The sequence below is a fragment of the Xyrauchen texanus genome, chromosome 14, assembly GCF_025860055.1.
Source record: "Xyrauchen texanus isolate HMW12.3.18 chromosome 14, RBS_HiC_50CHRs, whole genome shotgun sequence".
Lineage (NCBI taxonomy): Eukaryota > Metazoa > Chordata > Actinopteri > Cypriniformes > Catostomidae > Xyrauchen > Xyrauchen texanus.
Window position 1 is genome coordinate 35,593,405 of NC_068289.1, and position 21,664 is coordinate 35,615,068.

Genomic DNA, 21,664 nt, shown 5'->3' on the forward strand with positions numbered 1-21,664 from the left:
CACAAGAAAAAAGTATTTTGGGAAGAATGTATATTAGTAATTGGTCCAGCCCAGTTGTTTTTGTCCCTAAGAGTGACAGGTCAATACGGTTCTGTGTGGATTATAGGAAAGTCAATGTGGTGTCTAAATTTGATGCATACCCAATGCCTCGTATTGATGAGTTGCTCGATCAGTTTGGCACAACTCGCTTTTACTCGACACTGTATTTGACGCTCTCCCCCACTCTGGAGGTTCTGTGGCTGCTTATATGCCGCTCTCCCTGTGCTCACTGGAATTAGAGACAGGTGTTAGACATGATTTAGCTCAGGTGCAAGCGCTCTTACCGCTTCCTCTCCCCGAAGGGCGCTTGACCACGCCCCCGCTGCCACAAGAAGGTTTGTGCTTAATTATTCAGACGTCACCAGCCCGCTGACTGATCTCACTAGAAAGGGAGCTCCAGACCCGGTCCAGTTGATGGAGCAGTGTCAACAGATGTTTACGCTAGCTACACTTTGTGGTGGACCACTTTTACATTCATCCGATTTCTCTCTCCCTTTCATTTTACAAATAGACGCTTCAGACATGGGGCTGGGGGCTCTCGCAGGTGGTGGAGGAGGAGGAACGTCCGGTGCTGTACATTAGTTGCAAGCTCTCACTGAGGGAGACTTAGTACAGTACCATTGAAAAAGAGTGTCTTGCCATCAATTGGGCCATCCTCACTCTCCGTTATTACCTGTTGGAGCATGCCTTCACCCTCTGTTCAGATCATGCCCCGCTCCAATGGCTCCACCACATGAAAGATACCAAAGCGTGGATCACCCACTGGTATCTGGCTCTTCAGATGTTTAAGTTCAAGGTGGTCCACGGGACAGAGGTGCAGATGGCGGTTGCAGACTTCCTCTCCAGAAATGGGGGGGGGTGGTGGGTGGGCCGGATGATGCCCCGGCAGTGGGAGGCGTGGTCAAGCATTCGTCCAGAGAGAGAGAGAAAGCGTTAAGGCTGCACACCTGAATTCTATAATGTCTAACACCATTTTCTGATAATGGTGTTCTGAGCAATAACCACTGGGGAGAGCAATAAAATGAGAGACCACACCGGTGACTGTGAGAAAAAGACAAATTTGCTGAAGCGTGTCTCTCTATGTTGAAGCTGAAAAGCTGTTTTTGAATTATACATTATTAAAGAACAACCTTTTGAGTTGAAGCCTCACGTTTGCCGTTTCCTCCTTTCACCCCACAACGAAACCTGTTATACAGGCTTATGTGCATCTCAAGCTGTAGAGAAACGCTGCTCACACTTGACTATGTAAAATTGGAGGAAAATAGTATTAAAATTATAGAGAAAGAAATTATCCAAGGTGAGAAATTATATGACTTAATAACCTAAAGATATTTGTTTATTTAATATTTCTTTGTGAACAAAAAGATATGTGGCAAATTGTAGTTTAGCATTTTGCTTTGCTCTGTGTTTTGTTTTTATAATATTATTTAATATTCCATGACTGACTTTTTTATTTTATTGGAAAATCAGCTATAATTAACAAATGTTTATTGTTCATTTTACTTGATTGTGTTATTGATGTCCATCGAGTTACAGTGCAAAATGCACACCGAAATCTGATAACTGTATTTTTTCTATTTTGTCCTGGAAACTTTATTATTCCCTGACATGTTGGCCGGCAACAAAATTTCTTAGAATACACTGTACTGAATGCTGGTAATTAACTACAGTATGCTGGACTTTTCAGCAGGGTTGAAAAGAAACATATTAAAATGTCACATTTGCTTTGCACTATATTGGCTTTGCTGCTAATACTGGTGTACTTTTAACAGAGACAAAGAAATAAAAACAGCAATCATGTCACTGACCACTCTCCAGTGGAAAGGTGCAGCTTGATGACCTCTGATGAAAACTATCACAACAACGAACGGCAAAAGAAAAGTCATAACCGCCTGTCCTCCAACTCCCAGCAAAGTCGTGACCACTACCCTCTGGTAGAGGAGGACTACCAAGATCCCTATCAAGATGCATACAAACCCCACCGCAACAGGGGCTCTCCCGGGGCCTACAGTAACGACTCACGGCATAGACTCTAAATTAATATCCAAGAGTTCTGAGATAACTCTCATGTAATTGTGTAAGCCCGTTTCTGAAAATCCAGTGCAATACAGGTCCTCACCCATGAGGCTGTCTCAATTAAAAACAGAATCCGAGCAACCTGGTCCATCTAGGTAAGACCACTGTTCGCAGCCCATGCATATCTATTGTAAGGCAGTTTGTATTGTAAGATTGGAGGTGCAGATATTTATGTGCAATGGTTAAGAGAAGATGATATCTTGGAGGAGTAAGAACTATAGTATAAGCCATTGACCATTTCTGGTCCATAATTTCCCTAGGTCTAATTCTTCACAGGGTTTTCTGCATTCTCTATATTTGCAGGACTTGCTGTAGTGGCATGCTAATTTTACTCTGAACTACTGTAGTGCTGGCATGCAGAAATGCTCAAAAGTTTCAGTAGCCAATCAGCACAGAGCCTTTTTGCACGATCGCAGTAGCCAATGGAAGCAGAGTGTCATGCATTCACTGTTTTGTTTATTTCTATTTTGGTCTTTATTTGGATGTTCTTCCCCTATACCCAGGGTTACAGAGCCATAATATCCTAAATACTGATTTGACCTCTCTGTATTTCCCCATTTATGAAGAACATTAAGCCTATATTTTAACTAATAGGAATGTTTTGCATACATCAGATGTAAGGAGATGGCGGCCTGAAAGTGAATGGTGACTAACATGCGATATGTTTTGCGATAGCTTCAAAAGAACTGGAACATGTTAGTCATCCATTTGGGAATCAGACTATTCTCGCTGTATATTTCATGTTTTAGATATATTCAAATGCATGTTCAAGAGCTGTTAACGAAATGGAAAGACATGGAAAAACATTTGGTTTCAGTATTTTTCTGAATAAGAACTGGTTGTCAGTTCCAGATCCTACTAACATGCTATGAAATTGAATGTTGACAGAGACTAACATACAGCCTAAGATCTGCTTTTTGTGTTCCATGGTAGAGAGAATTTCAGACAGGTTTGGAACAACATGAGGGTGAGTAAATGATGACAGATGTTCATTCTTGAAAATAATGTTACTATGCAAAGAAATCTTAATTATCCTAAAACGGGCTTAATTTTCTTCATATAAAATGTATTTCCCCCCTTTTTTTAGGTGTTCTTGTGTTTTTTTTACAAAGAGTAGCCTACTCACAGGAGTTTGGTTTGATGCTCATATCACCTAAAAATTTCTGTGACATATTTCCTTGCTGTGGTTTGTTTTTAGGTATTGGGTTCTGGTTGTGGTCTTGATACCGCAAAAATGTGTGGCGGCTACTGTAAGTTGAGATTAATTCTTCATTCTTCTTTCTGTGGATCAATATGTCTGTAGAAAATATCTCTGTCCTGTTGAGGTTTACGAGACTCTTTAGTGTGTGCCTGAGAAATAGTAAAGATTTTGTGTGTTGTAGCAGGTACACTGGAGGTTTATATGTGATTTAAAAAAAAATACTGGAAATTAAATTTAGATAATTCAACTTCAGACAACAAGATACAAGGTACAAGATATGTTTATTTATTTATTTTTGTGTGAAGGCTTATCTGAAAATCATGCAAGATCACGTTACTTTCATTGGTAAATATGAAAGAAAAAACAATGTCTTTTCTGTTTTATTTTGATATTTCTCCTCATTCTTTGTGTAATGAAAAATGCCAAATTATGTTTCATTGTCATCAGATAAACCGCTCAAGAAAATAATTCTGTTTCATAAGGAAAGTTATTTGAATGTTATCAGGATGTTGACATTTGTGTTTTACTTGACTCATTTCTTGGTATTACAAATCAGAGTTCTGCAATTAATTACCTGACATGTTGCATGTACAGATCACAGATTCTGATTTCTTTCCTCTTACAGAAATTGCAGTTGTGCGTTTGTAACAGCACAACAGAGATGGAACACAAGCAGTGTTTAAGGGATAGTTCACCCAAAAATGAAAATTCTATCATCATTTAGGCCTACTCACACTCAAGAGATGTGTATGACTTTCTTTCTTCTGCTGAACACAAACCAAGATTTTTAGAAGAATATCTCAACTTTGTAGGTCAATGCAATGCAAGTGAATAGTGGCCTGAACTTTGAAGGGCCAAACAGCATATAAAGCCAGAGTAAAAGTTATCCATACAAATCCATCCAACAGTGGTTAAATCCATCTCTTCTGAAGCAATATGATAGGTGTGGGTGAGAAAATTGTAAATATTAAAGTATTTTATTCTATAAATTCTCCCCCCTTCCAGTAGGTGGCAATATGCAGGAAGAATGCAAATCGCAGAATACAAAAGAGTAGGTGGAAGTGAAAGTGGAGATTTATAGTAAAAAAGGACTTAAATATTGATGTTTCTAACCAACACCTATCATATTGCTTCTAAAGAATTATATTTAACCACTGGAATCTTATGAATTACTTTTATGCTGCTTTGATATGCTTTTTGGACCATCACATATCTGTCCACCGTTCACTTGCATTCAACAGAAGAAAGAAAGTCATACACATCTGGGATGGAATGAGGGTAAGTAAATGATGAGAGAATACTATTTTTTTGGTGAACCATACCTCTAATTCAAGCAGTATTATAGTTTTACTGTGTGCGTTTTATCCTTCAGTGGCTTCATAGTTGAGATTTAAGCATTTCATTTTTTATATGCGATTGGTGTGGAAACATCTGGATTTGACCAGTTTCCACTCTGCTTTGCGATATTAATAAACCTATATGCTGTATAAAAGAGGTAGATTTGATCGTAGTGTAAACTGTGAACTTGCCCTTTTCAGAACCAATAAGAAGGTCAATACGCCGTTTTCAGTATTTACGTAGCATTTAAAAGCATTCGGTAATCGTATTGCAAACGTTCCTTGCTGGACTTGAGGGGTCAGTAGAAGTCAATATAGTTTGGGTAAAGTGTCCTTAATGTCTTTCTTATCACTGCCGCTCCCATTTTCCCTGCCCATCTGCATTGTCTTGTGTAACACAGGTTCAGTACCTCTTTTCTAAGTGCAATTTTGTCCCATAAAGTGTAGCTAAAACACAAACATTTTGGTGTATGGCTCCAAACTTCTAATGACCCATTTTATGGTTCTTTGATCTGCAGTTTAAACCAATTTTGGTGACACTATTGTAGCCAATGCTCAGGACCATTGCATAAATTCTGTTTTTCCCCATTGTTTTATCTATTAATTTCTCATCATTCTTTTTCAATTTCAATCAATACATTCCTTGCCAGTGACTTTATGATTATGCCTTAACTGCTTAAGGTATACTGTATATGTTTGATTTTCTTAAACTTTAGCAGAGAGTTCTGTGCAGTTTGTTTTATTTTTGAATGTGTGTTAACCAGAATTGATTCATATCGTAGAACTAAAACTGTGTTCTTCCTATTTCATACCAGTACCACAGTAAAACAATGACTAGAATTTCACTGAAACTTTCCATTCCTGGGATAGAAGTTTTTTTATTAGTTTTTTCTTCACTGAAATTTCTGTATCATGCAATGGCATGTTGGTAAAATACAATGAGAAATTGATCCAAAATAAATTACAGCCTTTTACTATGCAAAATGTACAGTTCTGCATGCTAATGCTTTACCTCCGTCTGCAACTTAATTGCTTCAAATGGAGTTCAGATGGAATTTTTGTATTTGTGCAGGACAGTTTTTGAGAGAAATGCAAACCTGCATGCATAATATTCCACTTTGCATCATCCGATTTCAGAAACACTATATGTTTTTTGGTAAATAGATGCGTAAATAGTAATGTAGGTATGTTGTTTTCATTTGTAAAATAAATTTGAATGCAAATGACTGTGTTGACAGTTCCTGTTGTTGTTTTGATTTCTATTTTTTCTCTTTAAGAGCTCTAAGAATTCTTGAAATTTTATATTTGTGTTATTTTATATTCAGTATAATCAAAATCCCTTATGTTCTCAATATATAGTATGTATTAATATATATAATTTGAATTCTCAAAATCATATTGCCTAAGAATCGGTGGCAATATTTGAATAGGATTTCACACTGTATGCATTTGACCTGCTTTATTCAATAATTATTTATAACCATTTAAGTAATTTAATTGTCACTAGGCAGTGAAAATATATTTTCATAATGTAACAGGACATTACAGTAACTGTAGAGCTTCCTCTCCCACTGCAGTGATTTTGTAGGTTCTTGTAGCACCATCTTCTGGGCTGGCTGTGCATGATCACTACATTTGAGGATATCTTGAATGAGAGCAGTACGCAGTTGGTTTGGGGTGTCTCCGAGAATGCTGAGAATCTTTACAATAGATTTCAGCATTTAATGGAGCGGTTTTACGAATTTCGGTTTACTCCAGTATTGTCTACAATACAACCTAAAAATATAAATGTCTTATTTCTTATATAGAATACATACAATATAAGTTACCAGTCAAAAGTTTGGACACAACTTCTCAATTCTTATTATTACTATTTTCCACAGAATAATAGTACAGTCATCTAAACCTTTGAACAACACAGATGGAAGTACTAACTATACAGACCATAGACTGTAAGATACACGTGCACACATGGACATCAAAGGGGCTTGAGCACCTACCCTTTCTTCTGGGGTACTATATATAGTACCCCTATGATATATATATATATATATATATATGTATATATATATAGCTAATATTCCTGTTCGTGCACAGCTTCCCTATCAAACGAATATATTCATTGAATACAAAATCAAAAAGCAGATCGAGTTCTGATGCCCCCTCTCTCTCCCTCCTCGTCTCTACTCAGAAGTTCAGCACACATCGGTACATCAGACACACAGGCAGGCAGCATCCCCTGCCAGCTCCTATCCCAGTTCTGTTTTTCTTGGCTTATGTGGAGGTGAGTGTTGATGAACAATAGATTAATCTACCAGTGCCTTGAGTTTACAGCTAATTAGCCAAAAAACAAATATAGTTAACTTCTGTCTTGCTAACGCGCATGACTCGTGAGCTACTAGCTAATGTAATACGTTAGCAAAAGTTTAGCTAAGGCAATATATCGTGGCCATACAGGCTAATATACTATATTTAATGGAGACACTACAGGTGAATACAGTAAAATTTGTGTATAATAACGTCTTCACAATCTCCACATTGATTTGCAAAATAGGCGTTAAATTGTGCTAATTTGCATACATTTGACAAGGCAGTGCTGGTGAATAGGATAAACAAAATAACTATATTATTTCAAAGATCAAGACCTTTTTTGTAATAATTTCAGTTAAGTTGCTGTGTTTTTGTATTTTGTCAATCATATTTTGCAGTGTTTTATAATTATTTTTGCAGTTTAAAATTAAAAAAAAAAAAAAAAAAAGCAACAGCCTTTATTAGTTTAGTGTAAAGATTTTTGTTGATTTTTATGTGTTATGTATTCCAATAATGCCAAAAGAATTTAAACGATTTATTGCCTTGTGCAAAATAAACACATTTTTAGTGAAACTATGTCCCCCTCCTTGGTGCAGTCATTTATTCTAAAAATATACTTGAAACTAGAAAGCACTGGTCTACAGACATTTTTTAAAAGAATAAGCTAAAAGCACTAATTCCAGCTATTTTAGTGATTCAAGTTTACAATTGTGCAGAATTAGCTGCAGAATACATAGTATTTCTGCTAGGCTTGCTTCTGTTTCAGGGTTCACTAAACTGATTAGTTCAGTGACTCCTTCTGGAAATGTCACTAGGTGGCGACAAATGAACGTCTTGTGTGCTATGAGTGAGTCAGTGAATCATTTTGAGTCGTTCATGACTGAAATCTACCAAGAGACTTTATAGTGTTTAAGCATTAAAAGAACAAAGCAGATCTATAGTCTTCCTTCAGTCTGAGCATTATTTTTCATCCAAAAAGACAACAATAATAGTCTAATAATATTGAGTTTCAATAACGTCCTTACTTTCTCCTTTATTAAAACTAATCTACTGAATTCAGTATAAGAATTATAAACACAAAGCAGATCTACAGTATAATTTTCCTACAGTTGCCTATTTAAAAAGCTGAGCATAGCTTTTATCAGAACAGACAAAGATAATAGACAAATAATAATAATTTAGAGTTTCAATAATCTTCTTGTAAAGTGCATTGCATGTGGGTTGAGTCGATGCGTCAACGCTCCATTTAACGCCAGCACCAAGCGCCGCATGACAAGAGTTGCAGAAAGCGTCACAGAGTGGCGATTTTATGAGTTTGTACACAATAAACATAGAAAACATCTATTTGGAAGAGAGGACATTTAAAAAAATATATTAACTACAGCAAAGCCAGTGTGATACATGTGAAGACATCTTTTTTATCATAATTTCTGTGAAATTGTATCTAAATATAACATAATATACAATTTATATTAACATCTAATGTGAGAATTACTATTAATTTGAATTCATTTCCTATTACTCATAACTGCTCAATGCAATTTGATGGTCAAAACTAACTTCTTTTTCAACTAAAAAATATAAAACAAAACAACTGTGCAATTCAAGTTTACAACAATAATACTTCTTTACTGTGTTTTTAAGCAAAATCTATTCTATTTACTTGCATGAACTGCTGAATGTTGATGCATCAGTTTTCTACAAGCTGGTTTGGCATCAGATGGCTGCAGAGTAAAATGTGGACAATTTCCTCTTTCAAGACTAAAGTGTGCATGAACTTGTGTGTGTGTGTGTGAAACATAAAAGTGAGCGAGTATGGGAAAGAGGCTGTAAGTGAAGTGTTTATAAGAAAAAACTAATTCATAGATGTACAAAAAAAATCGACATAATATTATGTGGAAAGCCACAATTCATGCCCGGGTCAAAATTGACCCACAAATGCAAAAACAACAAATCTTAAAAGAAAATTATGTAGTCATGTAGTATTTAAAAATTATTATCTAACTCTCCCATGTCAAAAATGACCTGAACGCAATAGGACGGTTAAAACACAATCAGAATTTGCCTACAAAAATGTACCTTTTATAAATAGACCCTTTATACCAGTTATAACCAACATAATGTGTAGGAATGGAATGACATTCAAAAATTCCAGATTCATACATGGAATTTTGTTTTTGACAGTCTGCGTTCAGATTAAAGGTTGCCTGGCTTTGTCCCCAACAGTTTCTGAGTGAGCTTCTGGCTCTTTTGAGGTACTGGACTTGCGTCCCTTTTCAATCTGGGCCCGGTTCAGTTTCTCCCTCTCCAACGCCTTTTCCATCTCTGTGTAATAGTCCAGGGCTTTCCGCACTGGGTCAATGATATGTTGCTGTAAGGTTACAATTAAGAGGTAGAAGTAAGTAGTAAGAGAATACCTGTTTAAATAATATGCCAAAAATTGCCATGTATCTCCTCCAGGGCTTCAAAAGAGATCTCAACAATATCTCAAACTGCACTCAGATTTGCCAACATTTGTCTCATTTGAGCTACAACTGAGCAACTTCTTAGCAATAACATTTTCTTCTGGGGACTTCCTCACCTCAAGACAGGGGAACAGATTGGCCAGTTCGATAAAGAGAGGAAAAAGAACAAAGCGGATGAAGCCAGTCTGAGAAGAGGGTTTGGTCACTTTGTCTCGATCCATGAACGGGGTGACAGGGAGACCCTCCAACTTCTCCATGTCACTCTAGACAAAGATTTCTGAACTTTATATAACATAACATACAGTAAAAGCACAAGAAAATGTTGTTTATTATTAAAAAGATAAACTATATGAAGGCATGACATTGGGCGAGGTTTGAAAATTATGCAAAATACAAAAGAAATATCAAATGTTAGAGACGGTGTGGGTTGTTTTTAGGATGTCACCTGGTTAAAGAACTCCTGCAACAGACAGTCCAACCATGGCTCTGCCACATCCATGGGTCGCGCCTCATTGGAGATGTCACTTACTTTAATCATGATCATCATCAACTGCAAACAAAATCAGCCAGACAGTAAGTGCCTTAAAGTGTTCTGTGATTCAGTAACAGCTCGTTAAGCCTGACAGCTGAATGCATCTTGCAAAACCAGCAAGCTAACCTAAAGTTAATACATATCATTTCTTGATGGCATTTGAACAGGTCAGGAAACTTACTAAAATGTTTTTATAAATAATTTCTGTATTTGTCATGTAGTTGTCAGGTAATTGCTATGCTGTTGCTAGGGTGATCTGGGTGGTTGCTAATATTTTGCTAGGTAGTTTCTAGTTTGATCACATAGAAAAGCAATAGCACAGTTTAATACTTATGGTTAGGGGTTTGTTTAAATCCAAAGAAGACCAGTTGTAATAGTGATGCTTGCCTAAAAAAATGTGTTGCCTTCGAAAATATGTTTGACAAAAATTATTAAGATGTGTACACATTTATACAAGGTGTAGCCTATATTAATAATTATTAAGATAACATTTTCAATATATCACTTCTTAAGATGTGTTGGAAAATAATGATTAAGATGTATACACATTTTAATATTTTTGTATTGTATTCAAGGCAACAAGTACTGTTACAAATATTTTGATTTGAATTTCAATTATTTGAAAGGAAGGACACTATTAAAATGTAAATACAAATATTTGTAAATAATAATTTTTGCCTTGAAAATATATATAAAAAAAAATGAAAATAATGATTAAGATGTGTACACATTTTAATCATTATTTTCAAACATATTTCTCATGGCAACCAAGTACTGTTACAAATATTTGTATTTGAATTTCAAAACAGTGCCTTGATTTCAAATATTTGAAAGGAACGGCACTGTCTTGAAATTAAAATAAATATATTTGTAAAAGGACGGTACTTTTTGCCTTGAAAATATGTTGGAAAATTTTTGAAAATAATGATTAAGATGTTTACACTAACATGAATTCAAGGTGTAAGGAAAATACTACTTGATATTTTATGGTTTTAATATTAATATTTCATGTTTACACTTCTTGACATTTTTTGTCATTAAATAAAAAATGTTGTTAAAATTAGTATATATATATATTTCTTGGATATTCTTATATATAATTGACCCAAATACAAATCTTAACCAAAAGGCAAAGAAGTGAAATACCTTTATACATATCATCCTTACCACATCCCTGTGATCCTTGTTGCTGAAGTCAAACACTGGAAGAATGTTTTTGAACTTGTTGAGGATCTCAGTGTGTCGGGTCATATCAGTAGCAAGAATACACCTGCAGAGATAAGTATGGCAGTTTTGACTTAGTATTTGGCATGATAAAGATATGTTTCTTAAGGGTATAAAAGAGTAAACACTATACTTAATTATGCCTTCTCGTATTCTTTTGAATTGCTCTGTTGGCAGGTTTCTGAAAATGTTGCTTTCAGTCTGAAACAAATTTAAATGACACCTGGACAGTCTTTGGTTACACATTTTATATTCTTATGCAAAAATGTTCTGTTAATTTAGATTAAATTAGCATTTCCTGAAGTAAATAACTGTGCTTGGCAGTAAGGCAGCAAAAGAAAAAGATTTATGTAAGTTTTGGGGTTTCAGGCCTTGCCACTGTAAATCACATCCATAACCAAGAAAAGCCATACCTTTTCAAGGATTTCAAAGGCTACAGCACTGTGGTGATTTTCCAATGGGGAGATGTCATTGTACCTCAAGGCAAGCTCAGTGCGTGCATTAATCTGAAACGGGACATAGCTCCATCAGTGTGTGCTGTATAATATTCAACAAAGCAGAGTCTAAGAAAACATCCATCTCACCTGATAGGCATTATTGTAGCCAGTGTGATCCAGATCGTGACACACGGCTGCTGTCAGCATGATGAGAAGGTCAATACTGTCGATCTTGCTCCTGAGATCTGTTAACCATATCAGCCCATACATCTGATGAAACAGAAGAGCCACAAACTTTTGTGGACACATCAAGGACAATAGGTGTGACCAGGGTTAGTTGTCACACTTTTTATGCCAGGAAATATTTCTCAGGACAGGTTTATTTTGGAGAGTCAATTTCTAAATAGGCACATACTTCAATATCTTGGCTACAAAAAAGCTTTAGAACAGTTCCACCATTATTGCCCAAGATGAGAAATACAGTAGCAGGGTTTGTTGCTACACTATAGGGGGTAAGTTGTCACAATGGAACATGAAATTAAAGCAATTATGAAACACAAAACAATTAATAAAACAACAAAAATGCAACGAACAAAAATATCAAACCACTATTTTGGATAACATATAGTGTAGTTAATAAACTGCATAAATGTATAACATTTAGAATATGTAAGAATTTGCCACAATAAAATTGATAAGTTGCCCCGACCTGACATTAATGAAAAATACCCTTTTCCTGAGAACACTATTTCACAGTGTTTTTGGGAACCTACTGTACCTTCATTATATAGTTTACACTTGCATTAACGTAACCCAGTGCAGTTTTACTGTGTTCACTTGTTTTCCCAACAGCTATAGCAAAAATTTTATGATATTGAAATTTAAAGTGATAATTCACCCAAATGATAATTTTCTCTTCTGCTGAACACAAACAGGGATTTTTAGAAGAATATTTCAGCTCTGAATGTCCATACAATGCAAATGAGTGGTGGCCAGAATTTGGTCCAAAAATCACATAAAGGCCGCATTGAAGTAATCTATACAATTTCAGTGGTTTGCTCCATGTCTTCTGAAGTAATGCAATCACTTTGTGTGATGAACAGATCAATATATCAATCCTTTTTTTACATGACATCTCCACATTCACTTTCAGAATGTGAAAGTAAAAGTAGAGGTTTGTAGTAAAAAAGGACTTAAATATTTACCTGTTTCTCACCCACACCTATTATATTGATTCTGAAGACAAATGTTTAACCACTGGAGTCATATGGAGAACTTTCATGATGCCTTTATGTGATTTTTTGGAGTTTGAAAGGTCTGGCCACCGTTCATTTGCATTGTATGGACCTACAGACCTGAGATATTCTTCTAAAAATCTTTTGACTCAAAACTTTACTTAGAGATACTGTACATTTGTGACAACCTTACTGTGTGACAGCTAGCTCCGATCTTTCCTACAAATATGTGTGGAAAGGTTTGATGTACCCCTGATTGACCATAAACCTTCAGAGGCACTCAAAAGCATTCATGAACAACCACGCATATACTGCAGTTTTTCTTATTGTGGCTTCTGTAAACCATAACTACTCATTAGACTTTTAACTGGGCAAATACAGTAAAATGACAATTACTGTTTTGGCAGGAGTACAAAATGATGGCTGTCTGGGGCTTGACATTTATAAATCCAGCAGATGGAGAATTGCCTAATTGGAGTGCTTGGGAGAATTCATAAGTTTGGGCCTGATTCCACACACCATCTGAGTGACACAGAAGCAGTGCTTGAAGTTGTGAAATGGGATGTTATTGTAGTGTCTGTACACCTCGTACAGAAACTGCTGCAGCACATCTAGCTCAATGTTGAAGGTGGAGATGAATTCCAGGTCTGTGTACATCACCTGAAGTAGCACCATAAACTCAGCATCCTCCCATTGCCTACAACAGGACAGAAACTGTATTTGTGTTGAATAAAATTAGTCATACATTGCCAAAGAATAGGAACATTTTGAATTATAAAGTCAGTGGTGATAGCACAAGGAGCAGCCTGTATGATGGTTTTGCACCTGCAACCTTTTGGTTACAAGCCCAGATCTTCCCATAGGAAAGAAAAATCACAAAAGTGATCTTTTAAATATATCAATGGTTTCTCCTATTCAGAAATTACATTAAACGAAGATCAAATGGAGACTTTTGCTTAGTAAATTCTCATATTTTCTCCAGAGATTTGCCAAAACACCAAAGTCTGCAATCAAACGTTCGAGATTTCAATATGAATCATTTCTCACCAAAATTCTTTCAAAACCAAATTTTCTGTCCATGCAATCCATTCATAATCTAATCCCATAATCTTTCAAATAAATAAATAGAAACATAGTTTTTTTGTCCATCTCACAGATAATTTTATCTCCTGTGCAAATTTGTTCCTTGATGAAACAAACAATGGTTCCTTTCCTTTTAACCCCTCAAGAGAAACCATATCTTGTTGTATTAATCTGCAAAGCCTGGTTTAAACAACTCCACTTGGAAGACTATTGCATTAATGAACATGAATCTCCAGCCCTTTGCTCATAAGAACAGCTTTTGATTTGTAAACCTTGGGCAGGACCATTGATATTGATATGAGGCCCTTGGGCAGATGAAAGGATTAATCTCCGTCTTCTTTATGCTTATTTTAGAAGTGCTGTGCTTTGCTTCCGTAACAATTTCCTATTTGCATATGGCAGGTGCAGGACTTTGATGTGGTAACAACAACTGTGAAGACACCACATTTTCCATTTATTTCCAAAAACTAGTCATATCTGTGTTAAATAATTGGGTAGTTATTGCGTAATGTGTCCATGGACTTTTTAATTATAGGTTCAATTTATATTAAGGGGATTGTTCACTTAAAAATGAAAATTCTCTCATCATTTACTCACTTGCATGCCATCCCAGATGTGTATGACTTTCTTTCTTCTGCAGAACACAATGAAAGAGTTTTGGAAGAATATTTCAGCTCTATAGGTCCATACAATGCAGATGAAAGGTGACAAAAATGTTGAAGCTCTAAAAAACATATTAAGGCAGCATGAAGGTAATTCATAAGATTCCAGTGTCTTCTGAAGCGATCTAATGGATTTTGGGTGAGAAATGTACACTGTACATCTAGCCATTGCAGTCTCTAGGCACGATCATGATTTCAAGCTCGATTACACTTCCTAGAGTTTGACACATGCACAGAGCATTAGATGGTGCTAGGAAGTGTAATCAAGCTGAAAATCATGAAAGCCTGTGACTGCTGATGTAAAGATTTATAGTGAATTTTTTTTATTTTGGTCTGTTCTCACCCAAAATCAACTGGATCCCTTCAGAGGACATTGATTAAACCACTGGAGTCTGAAGGATTCATTTATTCTGACTTTACGTAGTTTTAGAGCTTCAAAGTTTTGGTCACCATTCATTTGCATTGTAAGGACCAACAGAGCTGAGATATTCTTCTGAAAGTCTTTGTTTGTGTTCTGCAGACGAAAGAAAGTCATACACATCTGGAATGGCATGAGGGTGCCTAAATGATAAGATAATTAACATTTTTGGGTGAACTATTCCTTTAATGTGTAAGCAAAAGAGTTAAGCATTTTTGCCATCGCTGTTTCAGTTAATTGTCCTGCAGTGTCAAATATTCTGTGTAGTCTCTCGATTAATAATATGGTATAAAATTAGCCTAAATACAATTCTATATAAAATTAACAAAATGCTCTTTTACTGTAAAATGCTATTTTGCATGTTTTGCAATGAACAAATCAACTTTCCAAAAGTATATTTTATTTCACCAAATTTACAAGAAATCGTTGTCATAGCTTGATACGAATGGTGAAAAGAAAAATAATAAAATGTTTGTATCTATGCATATTTGTGTGAGTTCATGTATTGTTTACAAATATTTAGAAAACTTACCAGTTATCAAACGTTGGCTTCTTAAGATACTGTCTTACCTCTTCGGAAACTTCTAGAGAACTGTTCAGAATAAAAAAGGTTTTCAATTAATACATTGCAAAAAATTAATACTGTAGTGATTCTGGTATGGCAGTTCAAAGACTTTGATGCCATTATAGTTTCCACGTTTTTAAAACCAATGGAACTAAAATAGAATTATTTCATTGTTTTATTTTTGACTCAGATTGAATGTTGAATAAAATTGCATCCTTGCGGAAAAGACCAGCATAGACCAGAATGAATGTCCATGTTGGTCTAGACTGACTTAGTGGTTATTACTGGTCTTGCTGGTGAACCAGCACAGCCATTCAAACTTAGTTGGTGAAGCTGGTTGACAAAAGACATGCAGTAAGTTATGAAGCCTCGTGGGGATACCAGCACACCATCATCCCACACTGGGGAGCAGCATTCAATACAATATATGCTGTTAACCAGTAATGCAGGTCTTTTCAGCAAGTATATTGTACCCTTCACGTAAGGGACTGGAATGTCACCTCATTTGGATGAACTTTTCCCTGACGTGCTCGCACTCTTCTCGGGTCTTGCGTAGGGTTCTTTTATGGTAGAAAGGAGAGGGCTTGTGGGTGCCTTCAGACATGTCCTTAAACAGTCCCAGCCAGCTCAGGTGCTCAACACTCTACAGAAAAAGACATGATGCTATGGGCTGGAATTCCACATGCACACTTGGATAATCTTTCTTTGCTTTGAGTTTACGGATGTGGAAGACAGATAGTTAAAGGAATATTCCGGGTTCAATACAAGTTAAGCTCAATCAACATCATTTGTTGCATAATATTGATTACCACAAAAATTTATTTTGACACGTCCCTCCTTTTCTTAAACAAAAAGAAAGACAAAATCTGGGTTCCAGTGAGGCATTTACAATGGAAGTGAATGGGGGCCAATCTGTAAACGTTAAAATGCTCACTGTTTCAGAAGTATAGCAACACAACGTAAACAATATGCATGAAGACATGATTTTAATGAAATAAAATCACTTACTAAACTTTTCTGTGTAAAATTATGGCCAAATGTACAACTTCGTTGCCACAACGATGTTATGTCAACATACCCTAAAACATACCCTAAAATGACTAAACATTTCGATTTATACAAATTTGCAGTTTAAATAATACAATAATACACAAATATATGTGTGAATGTAAGTGCTTTTATAAATTTATAAGCATCACATTTCTGCCTTTAAACCCTCCTTTGACCTCATTCACTTCCAGTGTAAGTGCCTCACTGTTACTTATTTATTATTTTTTGCCTTTTTGTTTTTTAAGAAAAGAGTTGAGATTTTTTTTGTGGTAATCAGCATTATGCCAAAAATACAAAATACAGGCCCCTCCTCGAGGGGCCGGATGACTGCCTTTTTCTTAAATACAGAAAACTTTAATTGAATGCAGAATATTACTTTCACTTAAATGTCTTTAATACTACACTAAAAAAAAAAATAACATTAAAAAAATATATATACAGGTACGTATTCAGACCCCCTTAAATTTTTCACTCTTTGTTATATTGCAGCCTTTTGCTAAAATCATTTAAGTTCATTTTTTTCCTCATTGTATACACAGCACCCCATATTGACAGAAAAACACGGAATTGTTGACATTTTTGCACATTTATTAAAAAAGAAAAACTGAAATATCACATGGTCCTCCTCCTTCCATTAATCCCTTTACACTGGTGCCGAAACTTGGGAAGGAGGAGGGATGTGCCGTAGTGGAGTTCTCACTGCTACCATCCACCCGAAAGGAGCAACCGCAGCCATCTGCCGGAGGACGGAGGAGCCCGGCCACCTGGAAGCGGAGGAACGGCCACCGACGGCGAGGGGAGGAGGGGCTTTCAACCAACCGCCTGGAGCGGTTACCACTGCCAGGGGTGGGGGAGACCCCTACCATCCACCAAAAATGTGGCGGGGCGTTCCGTCCTCGAGGGTCCGGATGGCTGCCTCCGATCCACCTGGGGAGGCATGGGTGTTGTCCGCTAGAGGGTGAAGGAGTGGCCGGGGACCAAGCTACGGCATATCAGAGAACCGGAGAGTAAGTGTTTTTTTTTCCTTCTCTCTCTTTCCTCTCTCTCTCCCAATGCCACTACGTGTTTGCCTTTCCCTCTCTTTTAAATTTTACTTTGGTTTTTAGTGGGTACTGCACTGTTACAGGGAGTACTTCATTCCGGGGGCTCCACGGCCTGAGAGAAGAGGGAGGAATGTGGCAGGGCAGAGGGCGGGGCCGGGTCGTGATGCTGCACACCCGGACGCTAATCAGGCTAATCAAGCCTCCGAGAGGGATGAAGGCCGACCGAGAACGGCAGTGCGAGAGAGAGAGAGAGAGAGATTTACGGACAGCTGTCCGACACCTTTGTGTGTTTGTCTTTTTGTTTAAGTTCCTTATTAAAATATTATTTATATTCTCAAGCCAGTTCTTGCCTCCTTCTTCCATTAATCCCTTTACACTCCCATTTTAAATTAAAATATTATAAATGTTAAATCTTCAAATACCAAAAACACAAAACAAGGATAAATCTTTAGACGCTATGTGCAGAAAGGGAAATAAAGGTTGGTTTTGCATCCTCTTACAAGAACATACAGTTGTGGTACTATGATACATTGGTCATGTTAAATATAACCCCATGGTACATTTATATATGGTAATAAATAAGTGCAATATTCATATACTATGGTATTTGCATGGCGATCTAAGGTACATGTCCAAAAAACAGTACAACCAGGATATTTTTTTTGTTCTTGTCATTGTATCATGGATGCCAACAGAGTTTTTCTTTTGTATCAGTGAATTAATCTCAAACACAGTGCAATGGATATACCTCCAACTTCTCTCTGAATGACTCCACTTGTCTCTTCATCTCATATACAATAGATGGGGTCTCTGCTGCTTCAGAGAGAATTCTTTTTTCCAGGCTTTGTAACCTGATCAAAAGACAATTACACAATGAAAGAAGGCAATTTTTCCTCCAAGGCATATCATTTCACTCATTTATATATTGAATTGTGGAGTAAACTGAAAGCCACTACGGCAAACAATTTGAAAGGTTTATGGGAAACATTACATTTATAATGTGTAATTTCTGTGTCACCAAACTGAAAAATAATGGCTGTTTTCAAACAAATCATCCATGGATTAACACCATTGATATATATATCAACCTATGAATGGCTTACTTTTGGTACACTCTATATATTAAGCTGGAATAGGTGGAAGAATTTTAAAATAAAACCAAGTAGTGATTGATATGCCTCTGAAAGCTGCTTAAAGTGTACATTTTCAATATGTCTCAACATTGCCTACCTTTTCTCCATAGCGGAAAGGTCGAATCCTAGAGCAACAGCCAGCTCTGCACCTGAAAGATTGCAAAACTGTAGAGCTCAACAGTCTCCTTGTATATTTGTTTGTTGTAATCAGTGTTCGGTAAGTAACTAAAAAGTAATCCACTACAAATTACAGATTAATCCTCTCTAATTAAAATCTGATTACTTTACTGATTACTTTCTAAAACACTTGTCTTAAAAAAAAGTTGTTTTTCTGCACAACATATTGTCTATTTTCTTCTTGTCGCACACCCTTCAGTTGTCACAGAAATGCAAACCGACTTACATATGAATTCACATTTGAAATGTATCACACATTAATAATATTATTTTATTTTAAATATTTGTAACCCAAGTGATGTATTTCAAATTAATTGAAAGTCATTAACTGTAATCTGATTAAATAAAATGTAATGCGATACACTACTTCTTGTGCCTAAAAGTAACTATTACAGTAACTAATTACTGTGAAATCCAATTACACCCAACACTGTTCGTAGTACAGGCAAGAGAAGATGATGTTTACTCAACAGCCCAACAATACATTAACTAAAGGCCAATGATATATCTGTTAGCTGGCCCATGTGCTTTGGTAGAGTACCTAGTAGCTCACTGTTGCAGTCTGCAGCTACCACTTCCAGTTTATAGCAGGAATGAGGAGTGTTGGGGACCAGCTGAGGGGAAATATTAATAATACTGCCTTTAGTATTATAAAGCTTTAAGATGTCATGAGGTCCCGCCTCTGCTGCCGCTCGGAAAAGATCTGCAATGTAAGCGCACACACACACACACACACACACACACAAAATACCACCACATCATCATAATTCTTATCTACAGACCTAAGGTTTATTTTAAGAAATTGTTCAACCAAAAATGAAAATTCTGCCATCATTATGTTGGCTTTATGTTGTTTCTATAACATCTTATATTTCAGAGTATTCTTTACATAAAGCTTTTGTATGTCTTCAGAAGACCTGGAATGTCACTTGGACCGCTTTTACAATATTTTCTATTGTGGTTTTTGTCATTTTGGATCTTGACAGCCCCAGTCCTCTGTCACTTCAGAGTGAACAGAATATTCATCAAAAATGACTTTTTGTGTTCCATAGAAGACAAAACACATGTTCAGAACAACATGATTAAATGATGACAGAATTTTCCACATTTCTGAAAATAAATACTTGAGATGCACTCTTTCAATTTAATAGGTTTTACTTCTAAAGACATGAATTGTAATTTTGAAACATATGTGCAAAATCATAACCACTCATTTGAGATGAAGAGTTCAGTCATATCAGTAACCTTGTAAAAGCTCTTTTATTCTACAGGTAGCAGGGGCACCTAATGGAGGCAGCCATGTTAGCATCACATGACAGGTCGAATACTAGTCGCTTAATTTCAGTAACTGCCCTGTTTTTGGACACTTTCATTCATGGATTAAATGAATCCTGGTTTACTGTGCATAGTAAAGTTCTACAATGGCACTAGTAACAGAAAACTACTGTATTTGAATGACACAGCTTCCAGGCCACTAGGTGTAATTGTAAGTCATACTTCAACATATTTAAAAAATGTAAAATACTGAGTGTACCTTTAAAGACTATGTATGGAGACTTCATAATGTCTTGCCGTTAACAGGCTGAAATAAGTTAAATATGTTTGCTTTAGGGCAATGCTTGTCATTTGAAGACCGACTGACTGTCACCACCACCTGTGGCTCATACAGCTGTGATGTATGATTTTCTATTTGTTTGTGAGTCAAAAGCTGTGACTACAAATAGGCACAACCAGCCAATTTGGAGGAAAATATATATAAAAAGACCACTAGAGCTCAACTGGATACCTATATCACTTGGGACCTATACAACTGAATAGAAGTCTCAACAACATAAAAAAAGAAAATCCTTAATAAAAAAATAAATATACAATCCTCTAAGTAGCATCCCTTATGGTGTATTAGCTATTCAGGTCAACAAAAGCTCTTCATGTGGGCTGCCGGTAATTGAGAGGATCTGATTAAAGAAGCCCGGCTGTTGTCACTGCCCTCCAGAATGAGAAAGGTCCTTAAGCTTGTTTTCAGCCGAATTAAATCAAATGAGGGCCAATTTGGCCATAACAAATCTCCCTTTCAATGAAAAATCTTATTTGATGTTGCAGTGCATTAATTAATTTTGCTACCATTCATAGCACAGAGACTGTTTATCTGTATAAATTATCTCTCTCTCTAAAATTTCCTGGTATTTAAAATAAATATAACTATTATTATTGTTGGTTTCCAAACACATCTAATACTGTAGCTAACAAATTTAATAAGCTGCAAAGTTGTTAATTGAAAAACAAAGCACTAATCTCATATTATGACACTGACTATACAATACTTTTGCTTGACATACTGTATGAGCATTATATGTCAGTGTATGCCATCCATGAACACACCAAAGAGTAAAAAAACCAACAACAAATAAAAACCAAATTTTACAAACATTTTGAATTTTAACCAAAAATAAATGTAATGGCTTTGTTGGTGTTTAAATAGTTATAATGTTCTGCAATCACTAGAAAGAATAGATCATTTGAGACAAGAGCATTTGAATACATTCTTACCTTTAACATCTTGTGCAGGGCAGTTAATGGGAAACTCTGCTTGTTCTGGTCTTCCATTCACAGTGAAATAAATGATTTTAGTTGCCATGTCAGGCAATGCTCTATTGCACTCTCACCTTTGCTGAATGAT

General features: G+C 36.1%; 2 protein-coding genes across 3 annotated transcripts in view; one reads left to right on the forward strand and one right to left on the reverse strand.

Annotated features, from left to right (window-relative positions):
• The window catches only part of cacnb4a (calcium channel, voltage-dependent, beta 4a subunit), a 48,390-nt gene extending 42,522 nt beyond the window's left edge, over nucleotides 1–5,868 (forward strand). For both annotated transcript variants that reach the window (XM_052142497.1, XM_052142495.1), the window contains one exon: nucleotides 1,812–5,868. In XM_052142497.1, the coding sequence (XP_051998457.1) occupies nucleotides 1,812–2,075 (264 nt within the window). In that variant the 3' untranslated portion in view covers nucleotides 2,076–5,868. The remainder of the gene's footprint in view (nucleotides 1–1,811) is intronic.
• Nucleotides 5,869–9,122: 3,254 nt separating this feature from the next.
• si:dkey-219c10.4 (high affinity cGMP-specific 3',5'-cyclic phosphodiesterase 9A) lies at nucleotides 9,123–21,622 on the reverse strand. Its single transcript, XM_052142492.1, has 14 exons — nucleotides 21,535–21,622; nucleotides 19,529–19,690; nucleotides 18,908–18,959; nucleotides 18,426–18,528; nucleotides 16,085–16,227; nucleotides 15,552–15,611; nucleotides 13,376–13,553; nucleotides 11,769–11,891; nucleotides 11,598–11,690; nucleotides 11,318–11,385; nucleotides 11,128–11,230; nucleotides 9,874–9,978; nucleotides 9,545–9,691; nucleotides 9,123–9,334 (listed from the first exon to the last, which is right to left on the reverse strand). The coding sequence occupies exons 1-14, from the start codon at nucleotides 21,620–21,622 to the stop codon at nucleotides 9,155–9,157; spliced, it is 1,605 nt and encodes a 534-aa protein (XP_051998452.1). The 3' UTR covers nucleotides 9,123–9,154.
• Between the last annotated feature and the right edge of the window lie 42 nt (nucleotides 21,623–21,664).

What these genes read in the sequence shown, in the direction of transcription:
- si:dkey-219c10.4 (XM_052142492.1), bottom strand. Translation starts at nt 21,622, where the DNA reads ATGGCAACTAAAATCATTTATTTCACTGTGAATGGAAGACCAGAACAA. An exon ending in CTTTCCGCTATGGAGAAAAG is followed by an intron (nt 18,529 to 18,907) that starts GTAGGCAATGTT and finishes TCTTTTGATCAG; the next exon opens with GTTACAAAGCCTGGAAAAAA. An exon ending in GCTACAATAATGCCTATCAG is followed by an intron (nt 11,691 to 11,768) that starts GTGAGATGGATG and finishes GTCCCGTTTCAG; the next exon opens with ATTAATGCACGCACTGAGCT.